Here is a 26,943-nt window from a genome sequence, read left to right on the forward strand (position 1 = left end):
AGCTGCTTACAGTCTTTTCTTTTATACTGTATGTTTTTGAAGAATAAACAATTCTTATCAATAGATCATTACGCACGCCTAATGGGAAACGGTAGTGAGGTTAGGCACCCAGCCAAAACTTGATTTTTCCAACTTTTTAATCTCTCTCTCTTGTTTTCATTACAACAGAGAAAAAGAAAATGATCTCTCCTGTACGCTCTTTAGCCCCAAGAATACAGCCATTTCGACGGATAGCAGCCCGAACAGCTTCTACGAAAGTGGCGCAAGTCATTAGTCAGGATGATTGGACTCTCCCTCATATCCAGCTTGGCCCTACCCATTTAAACAGATATAAACAACACTACAACGACACTCTTGCTAGCGATATCATGTACATGACTTACTCTCACCGTCTGTCACAACGGTCACCCAAGATAGAGCCACTGCAACCACCACAGACGCCCTACGAGGCGAACAGACCTCGACCACCCATCATGAGAGGCAATAGGGCGGTGAGGGCAAAACCCACAGAAGTCTCGCCAGACATGGTGCCGCAAATTGAGTCAGTGATTATTCATACTATGGTCAAAGAAGCTGTTGGGAACAAGAATAATCTTTTGTCTGCTATTGCTGCTTTTCGGGCCATCTCAGGCGAGACACCGAACGGTGGTGGGCGAAAAGGTTCATCAGGTGTACAGGTCTTGACCGCCAAAAAGTCTGCTGCCCCCTGGAAGTTGCGTGCCGGTATGCCCATTGCTGTCAAAGTTGAGCTCAAAGGCGAGGCCATGTATGACTTCATCCAGTCACTTGTCGACTTTGTTCTTCCCCGTCTACGAGATTTCTCGGGCGTGCCCCTCCCGCCCGCCTCAACTCCCAAAAATTCTCCAGCAAGCTTGGCAGGGATTGTCAGTTTTGGCTTTGGACCCACCGCTATGAGCTTTTTCCCTCAGATCGAAGCAAATACCGACGCCTATCCAAAGTTGCATGGTTTCCATGTTTCCTTCAAGACAAATCTGAGAGGAGATTATGCGCATGAACATGCAAGAGCGTTGGTAAGCGGTTTTAGAATACCGTTCCACAGAAGATAGAAGAGTAAGACAAAACTTTTCTCGAATAGACTTGGCTGACCTCAAACAGTGGTAATCTGCAAAGCACCTATGTGGCTATATTCTCGATGTTTTTACTTGGGGATCCAAGAATGCAGAAAAATCCATCGATTTGCTTATCAAAACTAATCAAAATACACTACTCGCTTTTACACTCAGATCTGAATATATCAAACCTTTTTCCTCTCTCGATTGTCTTCCTTTCCATTCTTGACCTTGCTTTTATCGTCCTCTAGCAAAAGAATGACAAGGCTACTTTTCCAACGCGAATCGAAATCATGAACTCTAAAAGGGAATTTAACCTCAATCTCGTCTCTACTACCGGTATTTTCGATCTCAATCACGGACTTCCTTGGCTAGCAGAAATCACATCGTCTTCAGTTTGGTAGCCCTTTTACGATATGTTTTCGGAACTAAAAAAAATTCTGACACCGCGCCAATCATTGAGACTAACAGTGCCGCATCCATCATCTAACAAAATGTCAGCTTTGTTGGGTGTTGTACGTGCAGGTCTTGACTATTGTGTGACGGTTTCGTACCACTTTCCAATAGGAATGACAGCACCCTTTCTTGCAAGCATTCCAAAGTGCTCCAGCGGAGTAGCTATAGTTACTTTTGTGCCAGCTCTGTATGAACCGTAGGGTGCGTTGAGATCAAAATGGAGGGACTGATCGTTTGCACTTGTTTTGGAAAGTAGCCGATTTAGTGAATTGGCCCTCTCACAAAGCAGGAGCAGTAATGATTTGACCAGTACCAATCCAAGCATCGAGTCTATCAAGGCTGTCTTGGATGTAAAACTCTGTGTCAGAGGCGAATGGTCCGTAACCAATTCATGCAATAGCTGAATAGGCATGGTCATGTGACTCCCATATAAGAGAATTAAAGTATGAGAGATGCTCGTATCGCCACTTGATTGCTTCGCGGATTATAGGAAGGACAGCTGGATACTAACAACATACAGTCAACACCTGCATTCTTTGCCATGGAAAGAACTCACCATCCAAGGAGTGCTGGTAGTCGCTGTGCTACTGAGATTTTTCTCATCTGGCTTGAAATTGTGAATACAAAATCTAGTATGTGTAACGCCTAGTTGAACCCATCTCACAAACATCTTTGGCAGGAGCAACGGCCCGCCAAAAGACTGCATCAAAGACATACCCGCATTGAGTTGGACCACTTGTGAGCCACGAAGATTGCTCCATGAGGTCCAGTTGTTCTTTAACCAAGTTGAATTAACGTATTTGAAAGTAACAACGTTACTTGACCGTGTAAGGCCATAGGTCCTTCGACGGAGAGGGGCCTTTTCTAATTCAGTGTGAGAGACATAGTTGTCGAATTTTACGTTGATCATTCGGCCTGAGAAGTGAGATGTGAGCTATGTGAAAATTGTCCTGCACATCTTAAAAGTCGCCATGGAGGTGATATTCATTGTTATCGCTGATCAATCATTAGTACTGGATACGCAAAAAACACTTACACATACCATCAGTACCAAGTTCAATAAGAGATTGAACCTCTTTAGCCCCTCAAGGTCTACCTTCTGTACTGGCCAAGTCGATCCAACTACCCTTAGCAGTCTCGCTAACATCAGCAGACCAGATAAGAGTGACAACGGGTTGCTTCTTGAATGGATCAACAAAGATAATGTCGTCATAATATAGCTGGTCAAATTGCGGATGGGTTCTAGGGTAGAATGTTAATAGTCAACGGGTCAGTTGTATCTATCTTTTAATCAGCTGAAGCCGAATCTTGCAGCTGACCATACTCACATACACTTCCGAACAAGGTATGTCATACGCTTTGGACAAATCTGACCAAGTGGAGAGAAGTTGCTGAGTGAGAGGGTCGTCACTAATGTCGAGACCCTTACCAATCTTGAATATAAGGCTTGAAAGAGCCCCATGAATCATCGCAAAGTTTATTGATATTCCATTGTCTTCCAGAGTTGGTTGGACGATAGATGGCATAGGTTGATCAGAATACTTAGCCTTTTTGAAAGGTTTGGGCATACAAATGATGTATGGGGTGTGTTTATTGAGAGAATCCGTACAGTAAGGATCATAAGCCACAGAATCTAAACTGTGGTTCAAAACCTTGAGCGTGCTACTATTGCCATGTATAGGTACTTGAAATCGTATTTAATTACTCTATCAGGTGCCATATTAGTTTGTATGTTCCGTCTGGTGCTGAGTAGAGAGGATGACATGCTCAAATATGCAATGCTATGATAATATCAAAATGTGGTTCTAGTCAATTGTCAGATACGTTTCCTTTCAGGTTTCTCTTAATCCTCTTGGAATCATTTACTTGGTTAACTGCTTCTTTCTAAAGGCCTCAGTCATTTCTTTTTGCACGTTGGGAAGGACAGGCTGGTGATTTTTGTACTCCATGGAGAATTCGCCTTTCCCTTGGGTCATGCCTCGCAATTGACTGGAGTACCCAAACATATCATTCAGCGCAACTTCTGCAATCAAGGTGAACTCATCATCTCTAATTTCTGTGTCCACAATGGTGCCCTTTCTCTGGTTGATTGCGCCGATGACGTTTCCCTGGAATTCAATAGGTGCCACAACTTCAACAGTCATGACGGGTTCAAGAACGACAGGTTTAGCCTTGGGGAAGGCTTCACGGAAAGCACCAATAGTGGCGAGTCGGAAAGCAAGTTCATTTGAGTCGACGGCATGAGCTGAGCCATCCTCAAGGATAAATTTGCATCCAGTGATGGGGTGTCCGGTTAAAAGGCCTCGATCAAGAGCTTCCTGGAAACCTTTCTCAATAGCAGGGAAAAATTGATTTGGTATGTTACTCCCAACAAGTCTGTTTTCAAATGCAGTGTCCTTGCCCGTATCAGGATCGACTTCCATGGGTTCAATGGACCCGATGACTCGACCAAATTGGCCAGAACCACCAGATTGCTTTTTGTGAGTGTAGTTGAATTTGGCGGGTTCGGTAATGGTCTCTCGGAAAGCAACACGAGGTTTACCAGTGACACATGCAACATTGTACTCCCGTTTCATGCGTTCAACGTAGATGTCGAGGTGAAGCTCACCCATACCAGATATGATTGTTTCCTGAGATTCTGAGTCGACATGAACACGGAAGGTAGGGTCTTCCTTTTGGAACCGATTAAGCGCACGAGAGAAGTTGGGAGTTTCGTTGCCTTCAGGTCGAATGGATAAAGAAATCACAGGTTCCGGGACAAACATAGAAGTCTACAATGTGTTATTATGAATGTGCAATAGCTATTATGACGTACCATTGTATACGTCGAAGAACCATCCGTGAACGTATCACCAGACGAACACTCTACACCGAACATGGCACAAATTTCGCCAGCACCGACAGACTCGACATCCTCCATTTCATCGGAATGCATCCTAACCAAACGAGGCACCTTGACTCTTTTGCCGGTCCTAGCGTTGAAGATTGTGCTACCTCTTTTAAGTTCACCTTGGTAGACACGCATGTAGGTGAGTTGACCATAGCGGCCTTCTTCAAGTTTAAAAGCAAGGCCGACCAGAGGAGCGTTAGAAGCAGGAGCAAGAGGGATGGTGGGAGCATGAGCAGGAAGAGCAGCATCCATGGCATGATTCGAGACCTCTGAGGGATTCGGTAGATAGGCACAGACACCATCCAGAAGAGGCTGGACACCAGTGTTTTTGATAGCAGAGCCCACAAAAACAGGGGTGAACCGGAGGGAAGTGGTCGCACGCTGAAGAGCCTTGGCAATATCGGTGTCGGAAATGGGCTGTTCCTCAAGGAAAAGATCACAAAGTGTTTCATCTGCCTCGGAGAGATACTCAATCAGTTCGGCACGTTTTTCTTTTACAAGAGCTATAACAGACTCCGGGATCTCATCGGTTTCAGTAACTTGATTGCTGCAATAGGATCAGCTTGATTGTCGATAGTTTAATGATAGACACTCACCCCTTGACACCCTCATTGTAAATGGCTTTCATCCTTACAAGGTCAACAACACCGGCAAACTTATCCTCAACGCCAATAGGCACCTGTACAGCAGCAGCATTCATTTTTAATTTGCTTCTGAGTTGCTGAATGACTCGAAAGGGGTTGGAACCTGCTCGGTCCATTTTATTGATGAATGCAAGTCGGGGGACATTGTACCTCCTCATCTGTCTGTCCACAGTAATGGTCTGACTCTGTACACCTGATACTGCACAAAGCACCAAAACAGCGCCATCTAAAACTCTCAAAGCTCGCTCAACCTCAATGGTAAAGTCGACGTGACCAGGAGTGTCAATGATGTTGATAGCAAATTTCTCCTTTTCTCCTTCTCCAACTACTTCGCCCTCTTGCAATTCAGTAGGCGGTGTAGGTGCCACCCAGTCACAAAAAGTAGCAGCGGATTGAATGGTAATACCTTTCTCTCGTTCAAGCTCCATAGAGTCCATCTTGGCTCCAACAGCATCACGGCCTCGAACTTCGTGAATGTCGCGAATTCGACCAGTATAGTAAAGAACCTGTTTCAAATGTCAATTAAGGCTGGAAAGGGCAAATGATGACCAACATACACGCTCGGTCAAAGTTGTCTTACCAGAGTCAATATGAGCAGAACTAATACAGAAATGAGTATCTTTTCTTACGTCCTAAGATTAGACTACCTGCTCACATTCCAACATTTCTCTGGCGTCTCAATCTCTTCTTGTCCATTTCGCTTAACTTAGGCAGAATCCTCTCAGGCCATTCTTGTTCAGCACTCGGCTTTCCGCCATCATTATTGCTGCTAGCCCATCTCCTGTGAATTCCTTCCAGCCTCTGTACGCCCAATCGAGAAATTATTGAGCGATGGCATGGTCTCAGAGGGGTTACTTGGATTGTTGAAGCCACATATAGGATAGGAGTCCGTCGTAAGATATTAGGTCGGCATAAGGGCTTTACTATTTGTCTTGAGCGGGCTGCTGCTCGATTTATGCCAGTCATCTCTGACTTTTTCGCAAATAAAACAAATAAAAAACCATCAAAAAAAGTGTTGCATTTTTGTGTCCGGACGTCATATCACGTGACTTCAGTAGACGGGACATTATTTGGTCTTTGCGAATTAACCAAGAGATTGGACATTTTGTATCATCAGTATTGTTTCAACTTTTACAACCTAATAAAACAACCACGTTAAAATTGAAATGACCTAGAAAACATCGTCTAAAGTACCGATGCCGGTGAATCTCTTGCTCCTTATAGAGCTTGCTGCTGTCGTTGTCGGCGCGACTGCCTTTCTCTTCTATTGGAACAGATTGCTAGCTTCTGTCTTGACTTTCTTAATCCGGTTGTACACCTGGAGAGTTCATCGTGTCTATATTACAGTGGCCTCCTTACAGATATCTCCGTTAGCAGGCCGGATATCATTTAGAGGTGCTGAATACCACTCAAGTAACCTATCGATCAGAGCGCTAAATGGTCATATAACTTGGCGGTATTGGAAGATTAGAATCAGACAGGAAGTAGATTCTCAATCTACAAATCCTAAAAGAAGTGGGTTTTATCGTGTTTGAAAATTGATTTACTCACAGTATATAGATAAATTACCATGCCGAATTGTTGTATATGCAAAAGGAGTCGAGTGTTTCGTCTATAATCGCACACCCGCATATGATACTATCGTTGAGCGGATGAGAAAACATGAAGCGGGAACACCGAATGAACCAAATGGTTTCGAAAAGGGATCTGGAGAGTATGAGAATGATATGGGACTACGAGCCAGGTTGAAGAACCTAGCAAGGATGTCGACCAAGGGAAGCTCTACCAAAGACATAGTTTCTGAACATGAGAGCGTGGATCGCAACAATCTGAAGCCAACGGCACACCAGTCATCAACTCGTTTGAAAGCTGCCAATAACGCACCCGAAAATATCAATTGGTTCCGAGAGGCCTTACCCGTAGAAGTCCGGCTGGTCACCGGATCCATTGTTCTTGGTAGCGATGCCACACCAACGGTACTTATCGGTGACTTCAAGAGAGCTGAAGGAACTGTAGAGACTTCAAATTCTCGTTCAATCCTGGATTGCTACAAGATGACAATTAACCTTAATTTCCACGAAGCCAACGTCCTTACTCGGACAAATGTTGACTATTCTGGACCGCTGCTGGCCCACGGCAAAAAGATCTATGAAGAACTTCTCAAACGGCAGGCTGACCTTGCTACCAAATCACCCTCTGTCATCTCCTTTTTCTCTGATTTTCATTCTCTTGCGAAACGGTTCCCTTTTCTCTATAATTCAAAATTCTCAGCCCCTCCTATTCCTGGTTTACCTACGGACAAATTATGGAAAGGCCTCGCAAGATACAGGCTACCAGAAGATCCCGTAATGAAGCTTTCACAAAATCAAACCAAAGGAAACAAGGAGTATGCAAAAGTCACAAGTCTTTTAGAAGCTCCTGAGCTTTCGTTGACATATTATGCTGACACTCCGGGTCTTCTTCCCGACCCAGAGATTGTTCCTTTTGTGGACGGCAATGATAAGATAGGCAACATAGATCTCGCGCCCGAATATGGTATCAATATAGTCGTGCATAGGGGAATTGTCAAGTACGGCCCATGGGCAGATCGCCAAAGAGATGCTTTGCAAAGAGCTTTTACCCCTACCTTATTCTTTCATAGTGAACCTAAACCCCGATTGAAGCCTGGCGATACCCGAGTACATACCAATCTGGTTCTAAAAATCATATTAGAGGATGATACAACTCTACGAATACCTACTAAAGAAAGCTCAAAAGTGAGTGAGATAATCTCAAATCCTAACTGACCCGAATGCCAGGATTGGCAATACGATAATCGGCCTGTCAACGCTGAGAGGAGGTATGGCTGGCTGGATGTGGTCGTAGGACCCAATTCCTCCATAGTCTATACTCAAGAACAGATCGCAACCTCAACTGGCTACGAATCAATGCTTGTCCTCCAACTGAATTCTCTAGCAATAAGCTCAAGTGTTAATTTGGATACTTTTATCAGAGCCAAAACATGCAAGGTAGGCAAGTATCGTGTGACTTCAGCTGATAGCCCAGCTTTCGATGGCCATGCCCACTCCACTTGAATGGAACGCTTTACGTGATTGGAGTATGGATGTTGTTTTTGACTCCCCTTCCATCAATCTTCTACGCGACCACGTGACGCTCATTGCAGACTTGGCGAAGGATTGGAGCTCTGGTATTGTAGGAGGAGATTACCATCACTTTGTTCCAAGTCATTATAATTTCAAAGTAACTTTCATCGACTATGCCTTCCATCTATACATCAATGATTATAATATTGTAGACGCCCCTGGGTCCAGAGATGACAATGGTAAGTTTACCAATCGTATCATCTTGCTGATGAGTAGCTTTCATGGACGTTTATGGGCCTTGTCTCGACGCAGTTGTAGTAGTAGCTGCTACTCAATACCGACCTGAATCGTCGATGGTTCCTTTCACTGTCACCATCTCAGATGCCCGTGTAGATATTTGTGTTCCTAGATGGGATACCCATCGCGCTTTTGGACCAGAAGTTTTCGAGGCCGGTCGTATTGGAGAATTAACTGCTTCTGGCTCATATAGATACTATACCGTCCCTCGGCCAGATCATCAGGAAACTCTCAATTTACATCTGGAGGGCAATAACGTCAAATACAAGGCTCTTGGTTGGGTCCTCAGAAGAATGTTTTGTATAAAAGACAATTACTTCGGAGGCTTTACTCAATTTACGACAATTCATGAGTTTCTAGAAAAATACGACCATAACCCAGCATCGGTTGGCGATCCAGTCAAAGAAAAGTATAGGCCAGGAAAAGTGAGCGTTCTCTATCCTTGAACGGACTGTATATTGATGTTTCATAGTCTGATCCCTATATGGTAAATATTACAATGAATGTAGAAAATTCCCTCATTGTCATGTCTGACGAGATCTACAACTGTTCATCTGGTATCGCTTTACCTGTCCCTCAGTTGCAAATGACAATCAAATCTGTTGAGAAATTTATGGAACTTTTTTTGAGTGCTGCCCCTACTTACGTTGTTGCTGTTCCAAACCTCAATACTGTCTACTTCAATGGCCATGTACCTCTCTTGTCCAGTGAAGAAGCTGTATTTATTGAGGGCATTGAGCTCAAAGCAAATCGGCTATTTGGCCCCCAGCCCACAGCAACGACCTATTTATGTTTGTGGGAAATCAAGGTTCCAAAAATTTCAGCTTTCCTCAAACCAGAGCTAGTGTCTACATTACAGGCAGTTGGGACAGCGACGGTCTACACATTCGTGGATCATGACAACGCTCCTGATCAAAACTACCAGCTAAAAACCCCGCCAGACGGTAAGTTAATGAAGCTGTCAAGGTTTTATCACTCACCCACTTTCAGTCACCTTTGTCAAGCTGTCAGTTGATAGCGCACTTGCGATGTTGACGACAAAATCGGACGCAGTGTCCCTAGAAGCATCGTTTGGTCTGGCTCTTGATGTTAGCACTTGGGGAACTCGTTCATACAGTTCCAATATGACTGTTTCTCTCCCGTCATTGTCTATCAATTTACTCCATCGTCCTTCTCGCAAAACTTGGCATGTGATCAGCACTGTAACGATGGGAGGAACCATGGATGTATTCAACGCACAGTCAGAATGGCAACAACATGTCTCGGAGCAACAAAGGTTTTTGAAGGAACAAGACAGTGAAACAGGACGAGTTTGGTTTATGTATCAAGGAGGACAAAAGCCAAGTGGGTCTTTAGCACGGCAAACAAAAATCAAAACTAATGGAGAATTTAGATTCACATCATAGCAGCAGTCTTTATCTTCCAATGCCAATGGAAGACAGCAAAGAAGATGTGATCGTGGACAATTCGTCCAGTCTACTGCCATTATTTCATGAACTAGAAAGCGAGATATCCGAATCACAATTCACTTCAGAAAATTCGAGCGGACAAGAAACTGAACGTGACTCTGTCATGTAAGACAAATGGTGATTGAAAAGACTAAAGTTGATCCTATTTTTAGACAGCACCAAGTCCATCAAAAGCGTAGACAAGTCAAGATTCTTGCTACTACTCAAGAACCTTTTGCTTCCTCGTCTTCCTCTATCGGGGATGAATCTGATTCTGTATCTAGCCTTACATCGATTACAGAGTCGGATAGCTGTGATGAGCCTGATGTCTACGTTGAGATGGCTGATGCGCTGGCAGCCAAGCTTCAACACTTTCGACTCATCCATAGTCGACACAAACACAAATATCAAACAGGACCTTGGGAAGAGGATACACAACAGTATCCGAGCGATTCTGCAAGTAAACGTCGCAATATCAAGAGTGGAAGCCTTATACGCTTGATGGTGAAAACTATTCAAGTGAATCTTGGACCGGAGCTGATTGGAACGGCTGCACAATTGGCGACTGCTCTATGCCGGAGGAATCTTTCTTATGACAAACGCCTTGACTCCTTGCTCGCTAGACAGATGAGCTCTGTGGAACAATCAAAGAAAGAAAAACAAGCGATAGTTATCGATTTGTACGCTCCAGCGGCCAATGTGCAAATAATTGGCACTAACTCGGCAACTCTTGTGGGACACCTTGGGAATGTCAAGTGTAACGTCTTCAAATACCCCTCCCAAGACGAGAGACAAGCTCTGGACGCAATATGCTCGGTAATGTCCACACGCATCACCGCATTATCACCATCAGATAGGCCATCATTGCTAAGTGACATAGTCAACGTATCACTGGGTCCAGACAACGTGCCCCTTTTTCATTTACAAGTTAGTGATATTGAGGTAGGCTGGCATCGTAACTATAGTTCTCGCATTCACAGCAGAGTTGCCCAAGCTGCCATCCACACAATTACCCCCTTCTTCGACTTTGGCTGTCTATTTATTGATGCTTGGAAATCTGCTAACGACAAGGCTGATTTTTCTTACCCAAACACCAATCCTGATGCAACCATGCTTTACCAAGTGATGAAGTCTGCTATCTCATCCCAGAGAGGCACTTATCTTCCTAGCTTCGCATACGTTACACCCTACGGCCTTCATGAACAAGACAGTCAGTTGGGTAATAGACGTCAAACAGGCTGGTGGCTTCTAGCACGTTTTAGAGATTGGTTGAGAAATGTTTCTTTTGAAGAGATAGAAGGTTGGTCTTTGGAACTAAATTCCATGGAGAACTATGTAGTGAATCAACTTCTCCAAGTCGATGATACCATTCAAGGAACCGAAAATCTTGTTCGTCAACAGCCTTTTTTCAAGAGCGCCTTCAAACCCTTATGCTCGAAGAATACTGGCAACAAAATATTGGGAACGTCTATGGATATTTTCATATATGCTGACGATCTTTGCGTCTGGCATTACGGAAAGCTTTTGAGCTCTACTGCTACTGCTTCAAGCTTTATTAGAGTAACCAAAGCTTCTGTGGGATGTGTGATGGCCACAGTCTCTGCTGATAATCATCTTATTTCACAAATCAACCTTTTCGGTGTCATAAAGTCTGTAGACTTTGAGCTGCACGACAGCATACTCGCATTGGCTCATCGTGTCCTTCATCTACCACATGTCATGTCAAAACAACATACTAAAAATGTTAGTGAGCCTATCATCGCAAAGCAACAGCAAGCACAGCAAGTGGATTCCACAACAACCAATGATCTTGCAAAATTGGTGGTTGTGAACCTGCAGTTGAATGGTGTGGATGCCAATATTGTTGGGGGCGGTCTTCGATTGCACTCCGTTGTTCGACAATTTCAAATCATCTACACTTCTTCTATCAACCCTCGCCATGGCTCGCGCGTTCAATCTGTCACAAAAGAATCTATCAAAGCCACATGTAGTTTAGTGGAGTTTATGTTGTTGCAGCCCATTGATCAACCCGCTGCCATCACTCAGTCAAGTGATCGAGTTGTCATATCGCTTAAGACTGAGGGGTGGGGTGTTATCATTGACCGGTCTAAATCAATAAAGCAGCGTGTAGCAGAAATTCGAGGCACAGTGGGCCTCAATTTGATAGCGGTGGACTCACGTCCGCAGTTACGAGCCCTCTATGACTTTGTACAGGAATGGAAGGCGAGAGAATTACCGTAAGCTGAGCTAGCAAGGTTTTATTCTTACTAAACATAAGTCAGATTATATGCGACTACCATCGAAGAAATGAAAGGCGCCACAAAACAGTGGACTTATATTGCTCATAATGAGCCCAATGCCACTGCTCCAATGGAACTGAATGTGAGGATCGCAAGTGTTCACCTTCAAATACGAGCAGCTAAAGCTCTTTGGCTGCGGTGGGATATTGGGAAATTTTTTGCATCTTACTTGGAAGAGAAAAATGAGAAGACATTTGGGCTTAAAGTTGCTCCTCAAACTGTCAGTGCTTGTGGTTCTCGACAAGTTTTAGACAGTGAATCAGCTTCTCTCAATCTTCCTTCTGTCATAGTCACCGGGAACCATCGTTATTTGAACATTCGTTCACATTTGTTTGCCAGTATTCATATCGGTCTTTTTACTAGTGTGCTTCAACCAGCCGCTCTTGATAAATTGTTGTCGCTCCATCAGAAGCTAGGCGAAGACATTGTAGAGCTGATTCAAGAGTTCCGGAAAGATGTAATAAAAACCAAACGGAAACTGAAATCTTTAAACCTATCAAAAGAGCCAGAGCGTGTGCCATACGACTCACATGTGGACAAGGCCCTATACGACATCAGGATATCTGGCGATGGTATCCGTTTGGGTCTCTGCGCTGATGATGTGCCTTCTACTATTCTATTTGAAGCACAGGCCGTTAGGGGGAGAGCGACTAATCAGTATCATCAAGGAAATGGCCTCTATTGGCGTGCCAAAATTGATCATTTTAGCTTATCGCTGGGCCATCTTGGCAATTACGCTGCTAGCTTACATGATTCTGATTCTTCTAGCAGGCAGCGCACCGCATCTATGACTATGGACGTTGAGATTGAAGAGACACCAGCTACACCAGTATCCACCTCCCAAATTATCATTCAAGTAAGCTGTGTACGCACCGTCATGCACGTAGAAGCACTTAGCGAACTAGCCGATCTCTTGAAGAGTTGGTCATCTGACTTATACATACTGCGCGATCACCGAGCAGCTGAAGTTGCTGAAGTGAAGCAACGAACGACAAAGGTACTAAAAAAGTTTGAGTCAGCGGAGAATGTGGAACATTCTGATACTTCTTGGCTCGCCAATCGATTTTTGACTGTAGAAATTCACGGGGTGGGTATCGTAATACCTTTGGTCGATGGCGTAGTCATAGATGAAGGAGGACACAGTTCTGTGCCTGCCTTGCTATTTTCAATACGCGCAATCAGCTTCTACAATAGGCATAACGAGGTTGCAAGATTCGGACTTGAGGACATGGCTCTACAATTCATTCAAAAGTGAGTATCGCTCTACAAAGAGGCAAGGAAAATCCTCACAAGATGCAGGTTTGATCAAAACTCAGCGGAGCATTATTCCAGTAAGTTTTACGACGCAAAAAATTGCATGCTCCTTCCCTCTGCACACAGCGAGGCGCAAATGTCGTCTTCGCGCAATAGCTGGCAAATCTCGGCGCATTGCTCGGCATCTGATTTTAAACTTATCGTCTCCCCTGATGTCTCGGAAGGTATTCTCAAGTTAATTGATCTGTTTGAGAATGGTAAAAGAAAGATTGACAAAGTCGAATTTCAGTATAGGGAGGAATTAGCTAGACATGCGCAAGATACTTTGGCTGCCAAGTACAACGACTCATTTATGCCTGTGTCTGCTAGACAGTCTCAAAGGATTCTGATTCGAATGTCATTCACTTTCAACAGTGGCATCGTGGAATTACACAGAGAACTTTCTGAAACTGAGAGACGGACAATGAGTACAGAAACTAGAAAAGGCAAGAACTGGCATGATAGTGTAGTTTTACCTACTGTGTCTGCCTGGGCTGAATACTCAAGTCCACAAAGTAAAGTTTCTGTAATACACCAGCCAGATGACGACGGATTCTTACTGTTCAATTTTGTAAGTTTTTTTGCGTGAAATTGAATCATGCTGATTTCCTTTCTAGGCTGTTCACGAAAGTCGAAATCTGTTACGTCCTACAATTCTCCCTTTCTTTGTGCAATTGTTCAATCGCATGAAAAGCAGACCAAACCACGATCGAATGGGTAGCGATATGAACCATTTGCTCGATACATTGAATACTTCTCCCAACAATTCAAATAACTCACCTTTTCATCGCCCTGTGTCTCACTCGACAGCTCGAATACAGGTTCGCATCACCCTGCGTATCGATAAATCTGAACTTCGTCTGTCTTGCGCACCTGATTCGAATGCCTATGCCGACCTCAAGTGGCAAAGTGGAGGTTTTCTTGCAAGTACTACAATCGGTGGCGGAAGCAAGGCTACAATAGCTGGTTCAATCTCTGGAGTAACTGCATCTATTCGCCACGAATTTGCTGAGGGTAAAAGTTGTATCGAAGCTGGTGCGAAGGATATGGCATTCTCGATAGATTTTGACCACACAAACTCTAGTGGTTTAAAGTCGTTATCTATTATTCTCGACTCCCAGCTCTCAGGACAATTTCAATTGGAGCAATTCAGCGCATGGTTGACGTTCGCTGCAGTTTGGCTAGATGATGCCTCAAAGATTGGAATGCCTTCACGACCTACCATAAATGGGGTGATGCTAAACCCTTCTTCAGTGCAGTCTCTTCCTGCAGCGAGGACTGCGGTTGCGGTGATCATTCGATTCAGAACGGTAGACTTTAATGCTAAACTAGGCGTCACAAACGCCAAACTTCAGATGGCGCCCGTTGTGCTACGTACCTTTTCTGATGGTACTAAGACTAATGTCATACTTGACCTCGGGGTCACCGAAATCAAAGCGAGCGGTGACATCTCTGGGGAAATCCGTAGCGACAGCTTGATTTTCAAGACAACGCGCTGGTCTTTTAGAGACAGCTCAGTCAAAGATCCGACTGTATTGAGTATGTCTATCGATGCAGGCCTTTTGAGTGCTAGCCTTTCCCTACAAGAGCTGAGCGTGATCACATTTACGTGAGTTTCTGATTAGTATTCTATGCTACACAACGACTGACATGATCATACCAGCCTTGATCCCGCTATAGTGACTCTTGCAGATGATTGGAGGGGCTTTGCCGAGGACGCATCCGCTCAGATTATTCTCTCTTTTGCAGTCAAGGCAGGAGTATTTCGATCCATTGTGCGACTTCTTGCTATACCTGCTCTTGTTAGCAAATTTTACTCTGTCTTAAACACCATTGATTCCCAAGAGCGCATGGCTTCTCATCGATCCAACACCTACAAGACCATCCAACTTCGCAAATCCACTGAGCCTTCTCTAATGGCTGCGACTTTCCTCCAAACGGTACTGAAAACAAGTGGAGCATCTTCGTCTTCAGACACTGTGAATACTGCTCAAACAATGCGTTTTGATCTAGGTGGCATTGACATAGGGTTATTCAACGCCCCTATCGCGGATGATCACCGAGGCGATTTTTACCGATTCATAGTCGGAAAAGTGGAGGCAGACTTGAAGAGACAGGTGACAAAAGACAATTTACCCAAGAGGGATCTCAACCTTCTTGTGAGTTCTATAGAGTGGATATCCAGCGACGGCGTCAGAGCTGCCAAAGAGTGTAAAAAGAATGAGCCTATTCATAGTTTGATTGAAAATGCTTCTGTTTTTGGAAGAAAGGAGATTGCTTCACTACCCCTTATGGTGTGTAACTCGGCAAATTTCCACTACGTTTGCTGATTGTTTATAGACCATGACCATGGGATCCATTCAGGAATTAAGTCCTGCAACTCTGGTATATGATTTTGATCTTGTGTGGGGTGCTGGTGACCTTGACATTGCAATCATGCCATACTTTTTTGAGCAATTCTACAAAACTTTTAATACGCTAATAAAAGGCCTTGACAAAGAGCAGATCACCAAAGTCAAGCGAAGAGGTGATGGAGCCTCTTCCCATGTGAAGGTCAAGCCATTGCACGGAGACGAAGCAAAAGATGGAGATGCTTCAACAGACATATTGACTGTGCAACCCGTTTTCCGTCGCCGACTTGAAGAACAAAGGCCACTGCCTGTACCACGAATAAGGCTATTAGGGGAAGCGACTGGTGAGGCCATGGCATGGATTCCGAAAATCAATTCAGCCAATGCGCAGCTGCCTGTTATGGTTCATCGTTTTGTGACTTCCCCTTTGGAGAATGGGATGAGCTTGTGAGTTTCTAGTATTATGCCAGGACAAGATTGACCTCTGTATAGGCTATTGAGGCTGTATGAAAAACAGTTGCCTAATAAAGCAGGGTGAACTCATTGACACAAGTCTTTACATATACCCCGCATAGGCATCCCAAACCCCCATCTCTGTCGAGGCTGTTTGCCCATCTGCCGTGGGAAATAATGTATCGCTACGTTTGGAAGCGACTGTTTATGGAACTGTCTCAATATGTTCTTTCCCAAAGGACAATCCGCCTTGCCTCTGATCATACTTGCCATTTAACCTGCTTGTATAGCCCAGGACCCAACGCTACTGGCACAGAGTCGCTACCCCTTCTAGCCATTGTATACTTGTCTCTTCTTACGTCTGTGCAATATATTCCACCCATCACACAACCAGCTCACTGCACCTCCTTGTTATTCCTGCTTTCTCCAGCATCAATCCATACAACCACCCCACAGACAAAAAAAAGCGTGAAAGAAGTAGCTCGCTATACTCTTTAAATCCAAAACCGCGGTTGTCTAACCCAAACCCAAAACCGTATCTCCTATTCAGATACGGGTTAGTTAGCTGGACTCAATTTGTTATCAGGTTGAAGCTATTCGCTATCCACATCACTCCACGCGTATACCCACCTCTACAGTGGCATGGACAGTGTATGCAGACTCTACGCCAAAGAGCACAAATCGGTAAGCCATGTACTAGATACAAAGCTTGCCTTACGCCGTCTAACCTCGTACATATGAAAAGGCTCGTCAATTGACTATGGGCTACATTGCGACCTTGAGCGGTGTCGATTAGGAATTTTGCAGAGCTCTCCCACAACGATACATGTCATAAGCAGGCCATAGACTGGCTGTGTATCCAGGCAAGGTCGAAACATATTGGCATCGGATATTATATAGTTGGAAAATGTATAGATGAAGAAGATAAAGTTACAAGATGTTAAAAGTGAAGGATCATGGGCTAAAGCTATAATATGCTTACCAATGACAGGCGCGCCAAATAAGAGAGCGGATAGGCTCGCGGTTGATCAGTACACCTAAATGGATGGGTTGCGGTTGGGTTTAGGGATATTTTAATACTCTTCTTATGATACATGTGTCACGTGACTTGGCATACACCTGGCGACTGTTTTCGTTCGTATTCTTGTTTGCTTTTCCATATATAGTATATATAAACGACCATGGCCCAAAAGCAAGCGACAAGGACTAATCAGTCGATAACTCTAAAAGGTTCGACGGCCATTGTGACGGAATTCTTTGAGTACAGCGTTAATAGGTAAGCAGGATTTGCATGTTTTGGCATTGGAAATGATATTTTGTCTGTCCAGTATCCTGTACCAGCGTGGTGTCTATCCTTCTGATGATTTTAGGTAATCAACGCTGTGGTATGTGGAGTAACTTCTTTGTTGACACGGGTGAATGGACAGGATAGTGAAGAAGTATGGTCTTCCGATGCTTGTGACAGCCGACGAAGAACTCAAAGAGTACATTTCTACCGTCTTGTCCCAGGTTCAAGGTGTGTCCTTTTAGAGTCGTTGGTGTTCGCTCTGATTATAATTAGAATGGCTTCTTTCATCGTCGCTCTCTCGCATCGTTCTTGCCATCAAATCGACGGAATCTGGAGAGACACTCGAACGGTGGCAATTTGACATTTACACCGACGACTCTGTACATTCTTCGCTTCCGGGAGGTCCCTCGAAACAGGTAAAAACCAAACAGAAAGAAAAGACGGAAAAGGAAGTGCAAGGAGAGATTAGGGAGATTATGAAGCAGATTACCTCAAGTGTGACTTTTCTGCCTATATTGGAAGAGGAATGTGAGCTAGTTCGGTTCAAAATGGGTCAAAGTATTGATGAAGAATGATAGGCACATTTACGATTCTGGCGTACACCAACGACTCCCCTGATGTGGCTATACCAGCTGAATGGGGAGATACCGGCCCACACCTTATTGACAAGGGCAAGGTGGAGCAGGTAAGATTAAGAAGCTTTAGCACCAATGTGCACTCTTTAGAGGCATGCCGTTTCCTTGCTATACATTGCTTATGCTGAAGATGTAATAGGCCATGGTCGCTTATCGTGTTGGAGAATAGACAAAATTTGAATTTCAGGCTGAACGCTAAGCAGAGATGATTATGACCTTACGACTTGTACCATAGACACATCTCTTCTGAGAATTTCTCGTCTTTACATTTTTTGTAAATGAACAAGGTGAATCATAATAATGCAGCAAAGTCAGCTCTATGATACTACTTTACAAATGTACATTCTCAAAGCTACGACGTTAAAGGGTTAGTATCATCATCACACTCAAAAAAAAATCAATATACCATCTTCCCTGTAGGCCCCGCATAGCCCGCGTCACCAGCCTTTCCTTGCAGTCTCTTCGAGCTGTTGAAGATGAAAGAGTCAACAAGACTTGCTACGGTAAGGACCCCTCCAACGATAGCACATGTCCTGTCATACTATGTCAACTAGATCAAACAAAAAGACAACTAAGATCAACTCACGAAGTTAAAAAATGAGCAAAGGATTGACGAAGCTCTGTATGAATGACCTTCATTGGCGAGATTTCATAATTGATAAACACTCCAGGGATGCCCAACGTTCCGTGACTTGTCATATGACCATGCGCATCCTTGCTAGGAGAGTTGCCCATTCGGAGATCACGCTCGTATTGTGTCACACTGTATTGATGAGAAGAGATTTCTTCTCCATTAAGGGATACAAAGTTGGTAGAAACAACCTTGATAAAGTACTGAAACATATAATTAGACTCTTCAGTGTGGACTTTGATGTCTTGCAAGGGGTCTTTGAGACCGAGCTTGTCCCTCCATTTTTGCTCCAAAGGTAGAGTCTTGATTTCCTCTTTCTCAGTCAAATCACCACCAAATCGAAATTTGTGTATAATGTGCCCAAAGTCATGATGGTTAGCATCCTTGAGGTATGGTACAAGTTCAAGCATTTGAAGCATATTGTTTTGAAAGGAGCGGCCAGGAGAAAAATGAAGGTTGCCGATAACCTTGTTAACACGTACACGGCCACTAATGCGACAACCTTCAGTGTTTTGTTCCTTCATCTTATCCATCCAACCCTCCTCAATACACTAAGAGCAGCTTGTTAGCCGTGTGTCTGGATCACTGCCAGAGATACCTGACCTGTTCAATTCCTTGAGGGTCATTGAATGACCAGCCTTGTTTAAGGTAAGCCTGTCGCACTTCCTCGCAAGTGTTACAGCATCTATTCGTGTTCATTCAGTGTCTCTTCAGCTTGAAATTAACTTACTCGTTATCTTGGGGAGCAGCGCCATAACATGAACCACAATAATTCGGACTCCTACCCAAGTTGGCTCGTTCAACATCGCCTTTTAATTCTAATGACGCAGTCAAAAGCCGTTGGTGTCATCAACGAATGCACTTACGTCCCCCTTCCACTTGGGAGATTACATGTCCATCCTTGCTCAGTCTTGACTTGGTTACTGAATGCTCAAATTCCGTTTGATGTTCTCCTGAAATATCCATCACATCTAGTGACATCACTAAATTCCCATGTCAACTTTGCAATATAATGAGATAGATAGCAATGACAATAGCAGGGTACTCTCGGGAAGCTCATGTCAAACTCTATCACAAGCCTTTCTCCTCTTGAGCGATCAACAATGATACTCGGTTCTAGATGTATTCTGCGATAGTCTATAAATTCTAGCATGACAGAGGTTAAGATGATGGAGAATGAGATGAATGTCACTGATTCCTCAATATTAGCTATGCTTGTATCGCAACACACTCACAGAGGGCACCAGTGCGAGTCTTGATTTTTACATCTTCCATTGTCTATCGCATTTTAGCTGGACAAACCACAGCTTGCATGACTTGTACCCACCTTCCCAAACGCATCAAGGCCTTGGAATGATCCAAGGAAGCCATTTCGTCCCATTTGTGATGTTTTTAATCGCCAGCTGAATGTTGTTTAAATGAAATAATTTGTACAAAAGGAAAACTGTTTATGAGATTTAGTAAAGACAAAGACGTGCAAAGTACCGACGGGACTTTATCAACGGAATCAAATTTCAAGTTATATCAGCGTCTTTTAAAAACAACTAAAGTTGAATTACCATTTCAACTATGGCTGGTCCTTCTCCAACATATGTTTCATTTGAAACTTCAGTTGGGCCATTCACGGTAGAACTGTATACTTCTCACGCACCAAAAGTAGGTCTTCCGAGCTCTGCCCAATGATGAAAAGACATCTGATGAGTGACAGACATGCAACAATTTTGCAAAATTGGCCGAGAGAGGATATTACAATGGAGTGATTTTTCATCGAATAATACCTGTAAGCGTATGGAATTGCTCAAGAAGAACGTCTGTTGACTGTCTCGAGTAAGGGATTCATGATCCAAGGAGGTGATCCAACAGGCACTGGAAGGGGTGGAACATCCGTCTATGGTGATAGGTTTGCGGATGAAATTCATCCAGACTTGAGATTTGTCGGAGCAGGAATCCTTGCTATGGCTAATTCTGGGCCAAATAATAATGGTATGTTTGGTTGTATGTTTGGTATGCGATCATGCTGATTGATAATGATAGGTTCCCAATTCTTCATTACATGTGTTGGTCCTGCTCCTGCAGCTTTTCTTTCCGATACTAATGTACATTCGTAGGCGCCGACACCTTTCCTGGATGGCAAGCATACCATCTTCGGTCGCGTTTCGTCGGGGATGAAAACTATTCAACGCTTAGAAGCTGTTCGAACAGACAAGGATGACCGACCAATAGAAGACATCAAGATTCATCGAGCGAGACTAGGCGATGCTGCCCCGGGAGGAGGAATGGCTGTGGCTATGCCAGCGGCTTAATGAATAGAGTGCATGCAGAATGCCATTTAAAACTGGCATACAAGTGTTTAAAATTTGACAACTCGGACCAAAACCTAGGATATGATTGCTAACGTGCTGGTCGTTTGCAAACGTCTACGAGAGATCTCGTGGTTTGCCTCTGGTAGCTCGGCGTTCTCCACAAACATGGACATTGAGCAATTCAAGGCCCATACTCTCAACAAGTCCTCAGCAGAGTTTTTGGAGGGGAAGGCATACCACATATGCTTGCTTCCCTTCAATCGTCTCAATTTCTCCATACAGAAGCTTTCCAATAAAGCGATTTTCGCCTATACCGCCAGAAAATTCAGATTCTGACCTACCACTGGTAAATGCATCTCGTTGGTCACAAATCTACTCTGTATCTTGAAAAGCGGTGACGCTGGGATGTAGAGCTAAGCAAAAGACTCTTTTCCTCAACACAAAGTGTGTATCCTATTTAGCTTGGTCAAGTTGTCTGACAACTCACTTAATGACATTCTTGGACTCACCGCCTTCCTACTAAACGTGATTATCAAACCTGACACTGACTATACTAACCAATGTCCCACGAAATTCTATTTAACAGGCTTCAGACCATTCTTTCTTGCAAGCTGCTAGCGAGGTTGTTTTCCTTTCGGCAATAGCATGAAAAGGCGGAATCATTGACTAAAGAGAGACCTCAACATTGTGTAGGTGGTAAGCTCTTTAGTCATCGAATGAACAACACAAGTCTTCATTGGGCCTGGCGTTGCGTTCTACACATTGAAAGCTCTGTACACGCTACATTTACATCTATCATCTCGTTAAGTTGTGAAGCTTGCGGCACCCAAATTTTGTACTTGCTGTATCCGGCAAGTACTCTCTTTTGAACCATCGTGTGTTGAATTCCAGTTCACTCTAGGCAAATATAATCCTCTTTTCCAACAGTCTGATCCTCTTTATCCATACCATCTCTATCAGTATAAACTTTTAAAGTGAACTGGTATCGCAAGGATACCAGATTCAAGGACAACCACTATTGGTAAGTGATGCGGTGGAATGGGATTGGCAGATTGAATCCATATGAAATGATGGACAGCAAAATTGTTTGTAAACCACTGCGTGGAAATGTGATTCTGTCGCAAGCTGATTTTTGGACTGGCTGAAGGAAGAGATTCAGACTTGGTATCGCTAAGGATTGCGCTACAATCAAGTAAATCTTGGATGGCTGCTTGCAAGGAATTTTCTTACACTGGGACTTCCGGCAATATAAGCCTTGATGTTCTAAGATTACTTTGGCTTAATGGATTTTTTATGTTGACTTGAAACAGCTACAGAAGAACCAAAACGCTTCATTGTTGAAATAGCATCTTACAAGATACCGTGGTCAGCGTTCGTATTAAGATTACAAATGTTGGTCGACCCGAGTGTCAGGACACTCAACTCGTGTATCCTGTCTTGATGGTGACTCACGTATATTGGATGGTCTCAGGATAATGATATATAAAGAGTAGATTCATTCCATAGATTCTCTAGGAAATGAATATTAATTAGCTGTCTTAAGAGTTACTTATTATAAGTCGTCCCAAGGAAGCCCCCCAGAACACCCCAATTGTGACACCGAGGTGATTTTGAGGATGAAATTGTTGGGTTAAGTAGTATTGTCCATAGATTCTCAAAGGAGAAATCTGGCATTGTCTTGACTTAGCTATAGCTAAGCCTATTCACTGAGTATTCTCTTATCTCAAAACTTTTCCCAAATTAAAAACCAGCCTTGTTTAACTCACAACAAGACAAAGCTCACACCTGAGTTGACGCTCGGCGCATTATAGAGGTAAGCGAGTATAATACTTCTCATCGGCTCGCTCGTCGAGGTGGAGCAACGAGAAACGTCATAATGGGATTGTGATGATGGCTGGGTCTATCAGCCTCAGATAGACAGCCAGAGAACATCTCTTGGCAAGTGGTTTGACCAGCATAAAACCATTCAGATGGAGAGTAATTGAAAGATGGAGGTACTGGTGCATTTCCGTTATTATGCTGTATTTCTCCAATTTCATCTTGGGCAGATAAAGTCAAAAAGTTCAAAGATTAGACAATTGTGGAAACAGCTTATCATACTTGCGAATCCACAACGGATGTATAGCTGTCGCCGATGCCGTTGTTTGCTGAGCTTCCGGCTGATTGTATTTCTATACCCTGCGTTCATAAATTTTCAACTGCAATGTATTATCTCTTCCGGCTCATTGTCTGTGGACCTCACAGGTTGTCGTCTGATGCATAACGTACGGATATAGGTGAAAAACAACCCGCCTAATCGTATCCTTTTCCTGACCTCTTTTTTCCTTCTTTTCTTTTGAAATGCTTCTTGCTATTTCCTACATCTAAATCTCTCCCGTTGCCACCCAAGATGGGCATGCCATCAGGGCCTAATATTCTTTGGTGAGGGTATTTCGTAGGCCTTGCAAACCCTTGACCTCCTTCTTGCACGTCACCAGTTTGATTTCTGCCTTTAACGACTAATCTTGGCTGAGGTCCAATGTCGTTAAAGTAAACATTATCGAGCGCAGCGGCTTTCTCTTTCCCTGGACGAGATGGGGCGGACGCAGCGGTAGATTTGACTTGATGGCTGGTAGACTGCCGTTGTTTTTTGGTAGCTTCGACTGCCTCACCGTCTGTAAGGGGAATATCTTTGACTGGCGCAACATACGTGTCAGCGTTTTTGCTGACGTGGGTGGTTGGTGCACGTTTCCGGCCGTTTTCAAATGCTTCTTCTAGACGCTTTAATGTTTGAGAGCGAGAGACAGTCATGAATTCGTCAGGAGTTATACCTGGTGGGGGGTGGGCATAGAGGAGCTTAGCATTGACGTAGTCTTTGAGAACGTGACGTGCTGCTCGAGAGGTATCGGGCATACCAAAAGATGAACGAGTCATACCGCGAGCAACTGGCAAATGTGTATTCTCAGAAATTGAAGGAAGGAGGCAAATAAGGTGACTTACTGGCATAAGCAGACAAGAACTCTTCCCATCCAACTTTACCTGTGCCCCCTTCGTCCTTGTCCTTAACATCTATTCTAATACCGTAAGTGCCTTCAAGGATCTCTCTTGGTATTCTGGCACATAACAAATCAACGGGAGCAGAGTATTCTTTCATCTGATCAATGGGTAAAATACCATCAACGACCATATCAGCCTGAGTGTCTGCGAATTGGGGAAAAACAAGACCAGGACAGTCGCAGAGAGTAATAATATCGGAAAGGATCAGTGTTTGGAAGTGTTTAGTTTTGCCAGGAGTAGATGAAACAGAGACTTTTTTGGCGCCTAGAAGAGAATTAATGGTAGATGATTTCCCGACGTTGGGATAACCGACAAGGCCAACCGTCAGTTTTGGGTTGGGAAATTGAGGAGTGGAGAAATCTAAAACATGATGAAAAAGTCAATTATCCACATTGGTTGACAGACGAAGAACAAAATACTTTTAAGGTCGGGTGCAGAGTTGATAAATAAATCCTCCAACTCTGTCACGGACAAAACCTGAGCTCTAATATCCTCTTGTTCTATTAGTCTGGCATCTTTGGCACTGACATTCTGAGCAACTTGTTCTAATGGCAACTTTTCCCCAGCCTCCAGTTTTGTGTCGACCTCACTCTTAGCTTCTTTGTTGTCCTTGTTATCTTCATCTTCTGTAGACCAACCTTCCTCGTCAATGTAAGTGTTTTTGATTCTTACATCCAACTTTTCATCTATATCCTCTTCATCGTGTATGTCTCCATCCTCTGAGCTTTTCGCAGAGTCATTTTCTTCTTCATAATGAGGCGCAAGAACACCAGCTGTTCGCAACTGTTGCTTTTCTGACTGCCCTTGCAATGCCGCTGCGTTTGTTGCAGAGAAAAATGCATAAGAGATGCCTTGTGTCTCAAAATAGTCTGCCCAAACACATCTGTTCTTATATCAGCAACTTCTCTGCCATATGTATTGAAAAGACAAACCTTTGATCATACGTCAAAAGATCTGCCTTGTTGATTAGCAGCAGATTCTTTCTCTTTCCCTTTCCGGTAACAGTAATCTCTGAATCATTCTCATCACTTCCAATCTCTCTCACATAGTTTTCGAGATCCTGGCATCTGAATCCAAGAGGGTTTCTAGCATCCACAATCTGCACAATCAGCTGTGATCGTTCAAGTACTCGCCACAGTTGCCGCCATAATTGAATGTTGCGTTCAAAAGGAGTTAGAAGTAGGTTAGATGTCTCAGCAAGTCTACAAAGCATAAGCTTGATTGATCAAAATGTCACTTTTTGCTACTCACTTTGCAATATCTCTTCTCCAGTCAAGAAATGACTCTCTCTCTTGCTTTTCGAGCTCCAATCTTGTAGTTGATCGTGACCATGGCGGTCTCCTGGGGACTGTCAAACCTCCAGAATAATCTGCCTTCTTCTTGATAACCTCTTGCTCTTGCTCTTCCGATAGCAAAAAAGGATTAACATTTGACGGGACCATTCCAGGAGCAGAAATGATTCTCATCTTGCTTCGCTCTGTAGTAAAATCTTGGTCGGCAAGAGCAGCGTTTGAAAGAAACTCGTCAAGATCGCGTTCGTGAGTAACTGATGCCAGGGGATTGTTGTCGTCTAGAGTATAAAGCTGTGATTCTTGGGGAGCTACAGCTTCCTTGGCTTTACGATTGATCAAGGCTTTACCAAGCCCGGAGCGCTGGACTTTAGTCCTGGGTGGCTTCAAGTTATCAAAATATGACTCTCTTTTAATTTGACTGATTGTACATACCATTTTGGCTTTCAATGGGATGAAAATACGATCACTCTCTTTGAAAAAGTTGTGAATTATAAAGAAAATTGCCAGCTTTTATAAACCTTTGTACATCTTTGCAGAAATCTCAAAAAAAAGTGGAGGAAAGCGGAGGAGGCCGATGTAGCGGAATTAGAATTATCATATAATTACAGATGTATTTTCTGCACTTCTACAGCTGGTTTATTATCAAAATATATTGTGTTTTCGAAAGATTTATCTCTTTTCATTTGAGCAATTGCTTGTAAATGATGGTATACAACGCTTCCACGTGAAAAACATAGACTACGGCGACTCGATTTTACAGCAACCAGACCTTGAAAAAATTCTGCAATTGACAAACACTTTGCTTCTCGTCCACACACAATCATATGGAAACCCAACTAGTCAAGTGGTTTTTTGACATGTAACGTATGCTAATAGTTATGTCTTTTGGAAAGCTAGCTTAGCTGTTTTCTGGCAATTGGGAGAGAAGTACCTTTGGTGTTTGAACATTATTTACCTCGAGAAGGAAATATCCATGGAAAAGTTGATAATCAACAATTGGGATACCTCGAGACACTCTGAACAACTCTCTTTTCACCTTAATTTCATTGATTGTGCCAAGCAAAATCGCAAAGCAAATGTCAGCTAGCGGAAGAACCAATTTTACAAGGGCGTCTTATGCAAACTCCAAGCTACCTGAACTGCGACAACCGTCTCAATCAGACTCTTCAGACATGCGACACAATGACAGTCTCGTTTCTGGCAGGCACAAGCTGATCTCTGTTCCGAATATGAGAGTTCTTTCTGTGGGATACTGTTGGTTCAACGGTCAAATTCATATCTCATCATTCAACGAAATAAGGGATGTGTTGAATTTCTGGCGAATCGCTTTCCTTTTGAAGCATGGTCTTACCCCTAGAGGCTATTTGATGGAAAGAGCTGCATTTGGGAATTCACTAAGCATACCTGGTGAAAATGTTTGTTTGCATTGAGGATGGTTTTGGTATTTGGATAGCGATACAACGAGATGTTGAT

The 26,943-nt window shown here is 43.6% G+C and overlaps 7 protein-coding genes across 7 annotated transcripts; 4 read left to right on the plus strand and 3 right to left on the minus strand.

Moving 5' to 3' along the window:
• Nucleotides 1-179: 179 nt before the first annotated feature.
• On the plus strand, nt 180-1,321 carry L203_100872 (uncharacterized protein; the record flags this gene model as incomplete). The annotated part of the gene is made up of 3 exons (XM_066210324.1): nt 180-884; nt 1,046-1,071; nt 1,117-1,321. The coding sequence occupies 3 exons, from the start codon at nt 180-182 to the stop codon at nt 1,319-1,321; spliced, it is 936 nt and encodes a 311-aa protein (XP_066066421.1).
• A 594-nt stretch (nt 1,322-1,915) lies between these two features.
• L203_100873 (elongation factor G, mitochondrial) lies at nt 1,916-6,026 on the minus strand (the record flags this gene model as incomplete). The annotated part of the gene is made up of 9 exons (XM_066210325.1): nt 1,916-2,032; nt 2,083-2,441; nt 2,623-2,768; nt 2,859-3,164; nt 3,393-4,297; nt 4,342-4,963; nt 5,013-5,566; nt 5,618-5,660; nt 5,716-6,026. The coding sequence occupies 9 exons, from the start codon at nt 6,024-6,026 to the stop codon at nt 1,916-1,918; spliced, it is 3,363 nt and encodes a 1,120-aa protein (XP_066066422.1).
• Nucleotides 6,027-6,256: 230 nt separating this feature from the next.
• Nucleotides 6,257-16,370, plus strand: L203_100874 (uncharacterized protein; the record flags this gene model as incomplete). The annotated part of the gene is made up of 15 exons (XM_066210326.1): nt 6,257-6,575; nt 6,621-7,816; nt 7,859-8,029; nt 8,094-8,382; nt 8,456-8,865; nt 8,913-9,384; nt 9,431-9,784; nt 9,834-10,014; nt 10,062-12,125; nt 12,171-13,439; nt 13,488-14,052; nt 14,099-15,090; nt 15,145-15,775; nt 15,822-16,279; nt 16,325-16,370. 15 exons carry the CDS (start codon nt 6,257-6,259, stop codon nt 16,368-16,370), a joined length of 9,417 nt encoding a protein of 3,138 aa, XP_066066423.1.
• A 1,096-nt stretch (nt 16,371-17,466) lies between these two features.
• Nucleotides 17,467-18,377, plus strand: L203_100875 (uncharacterized protein; the record flags this gene model as incomplete). Its single annotated transcript, XM_066210327.1, has 6 exons — nt 17,467-17,561; nt 17,614-17,655; nt 17,713-17,801; nt 17,847-18,101; nt 18,152-18,300; nt 18,348-18,377. 6 exons carry the CDS (start codon nt 17,467-17,469, stop codon nt 18,375-18,377), a joined length of 660 nt encoding a protein of 219 aa, XP_066066424.1.
• A 177-nt stretch (nt 18,378-18,554) lies between these two features.
• Nucleotides 18,555-20,220, minus strand: L203_100876 (uncharacterized protein; the record flags this gene model as incomplete). The annotated part of the gene is made up of 9 exons (XM_066210328.1): nt 18,555-18,560; nt 18,615-18,741; nt 18,795-19,390; nt 19,443-19,524; nt 19,570-19,657; nt 19,706-19,822; nt 19,872-20,030; nt 20,075-20,117; nt 20,167-20,220. 9 exons carry the CDS (start codon nt 20,218-20,220, stop codon nt 18,555-18,557), a joined length of 1,272 nt encoding a protein of 423 aa, XP_066066425.1.
• Nucleotides 20,221-20,408: 188 nt separating this feature from the next.
• L203_100877 (peptidyl-prolyl cis-trans isomerase-like 1) lies at nt 20,409-21,142 on the plus strand (the record flags this gene model as incomplete). Its single annotated transcript, XM_066210329.1, has 5 exons — nt 20,409-20,495; nt 20,548-20,619; nt 20,672-20,822; nt 20,874-20,896; nt 20,948-21,142. 5 exons carry the CDS (start codon nt 20,409-20,411, stop codon nt 21,140-21,142), a joined length of 528 nt encoding a protein of 175 aa, XP_066066426.1.
• A 2,292-nt stretch (nt 21,143-23,434) lies between these two features.
• On the minus strand, nt 23,435-25,905 carry L203_100878 (uncharacterized protein; the record flags this gene model as incomplete). Its single annotated transcript, XM_066210330.1, has 6 exons — nt 23,435-24,066; nt 24,122-24,538; nt 24,598-25,061; nt 25,111-25,380; nt 25,430-25,851; nt 25,903-25,905. The coding sequence occupies 6 exons, from the start codon at nt 25,903-25,905 to the stop codon at nt 23,435-23,437; spliced, it is 2,208 nt and encodes a 735-aa protein (XP_066066427.1).
• Nucleotides 25,906-26,943: the final 1,038 nt, after the last annotated feature.

This window comes from Cryptococcus depauperatus, chromosome 1 (assembly GCF_001720195.1).
Source record: "Cryptococcus depauperatus CBS 7841 chromosome 1, complete sequence".
NCBI classification, from domain to species: Eukaryota; Fungi; Basidiomycota; class Tremellomycetes; order Tremellales; family Cryptococcaceae; genus Cryptococcus; species Cryptococcus depauperatus.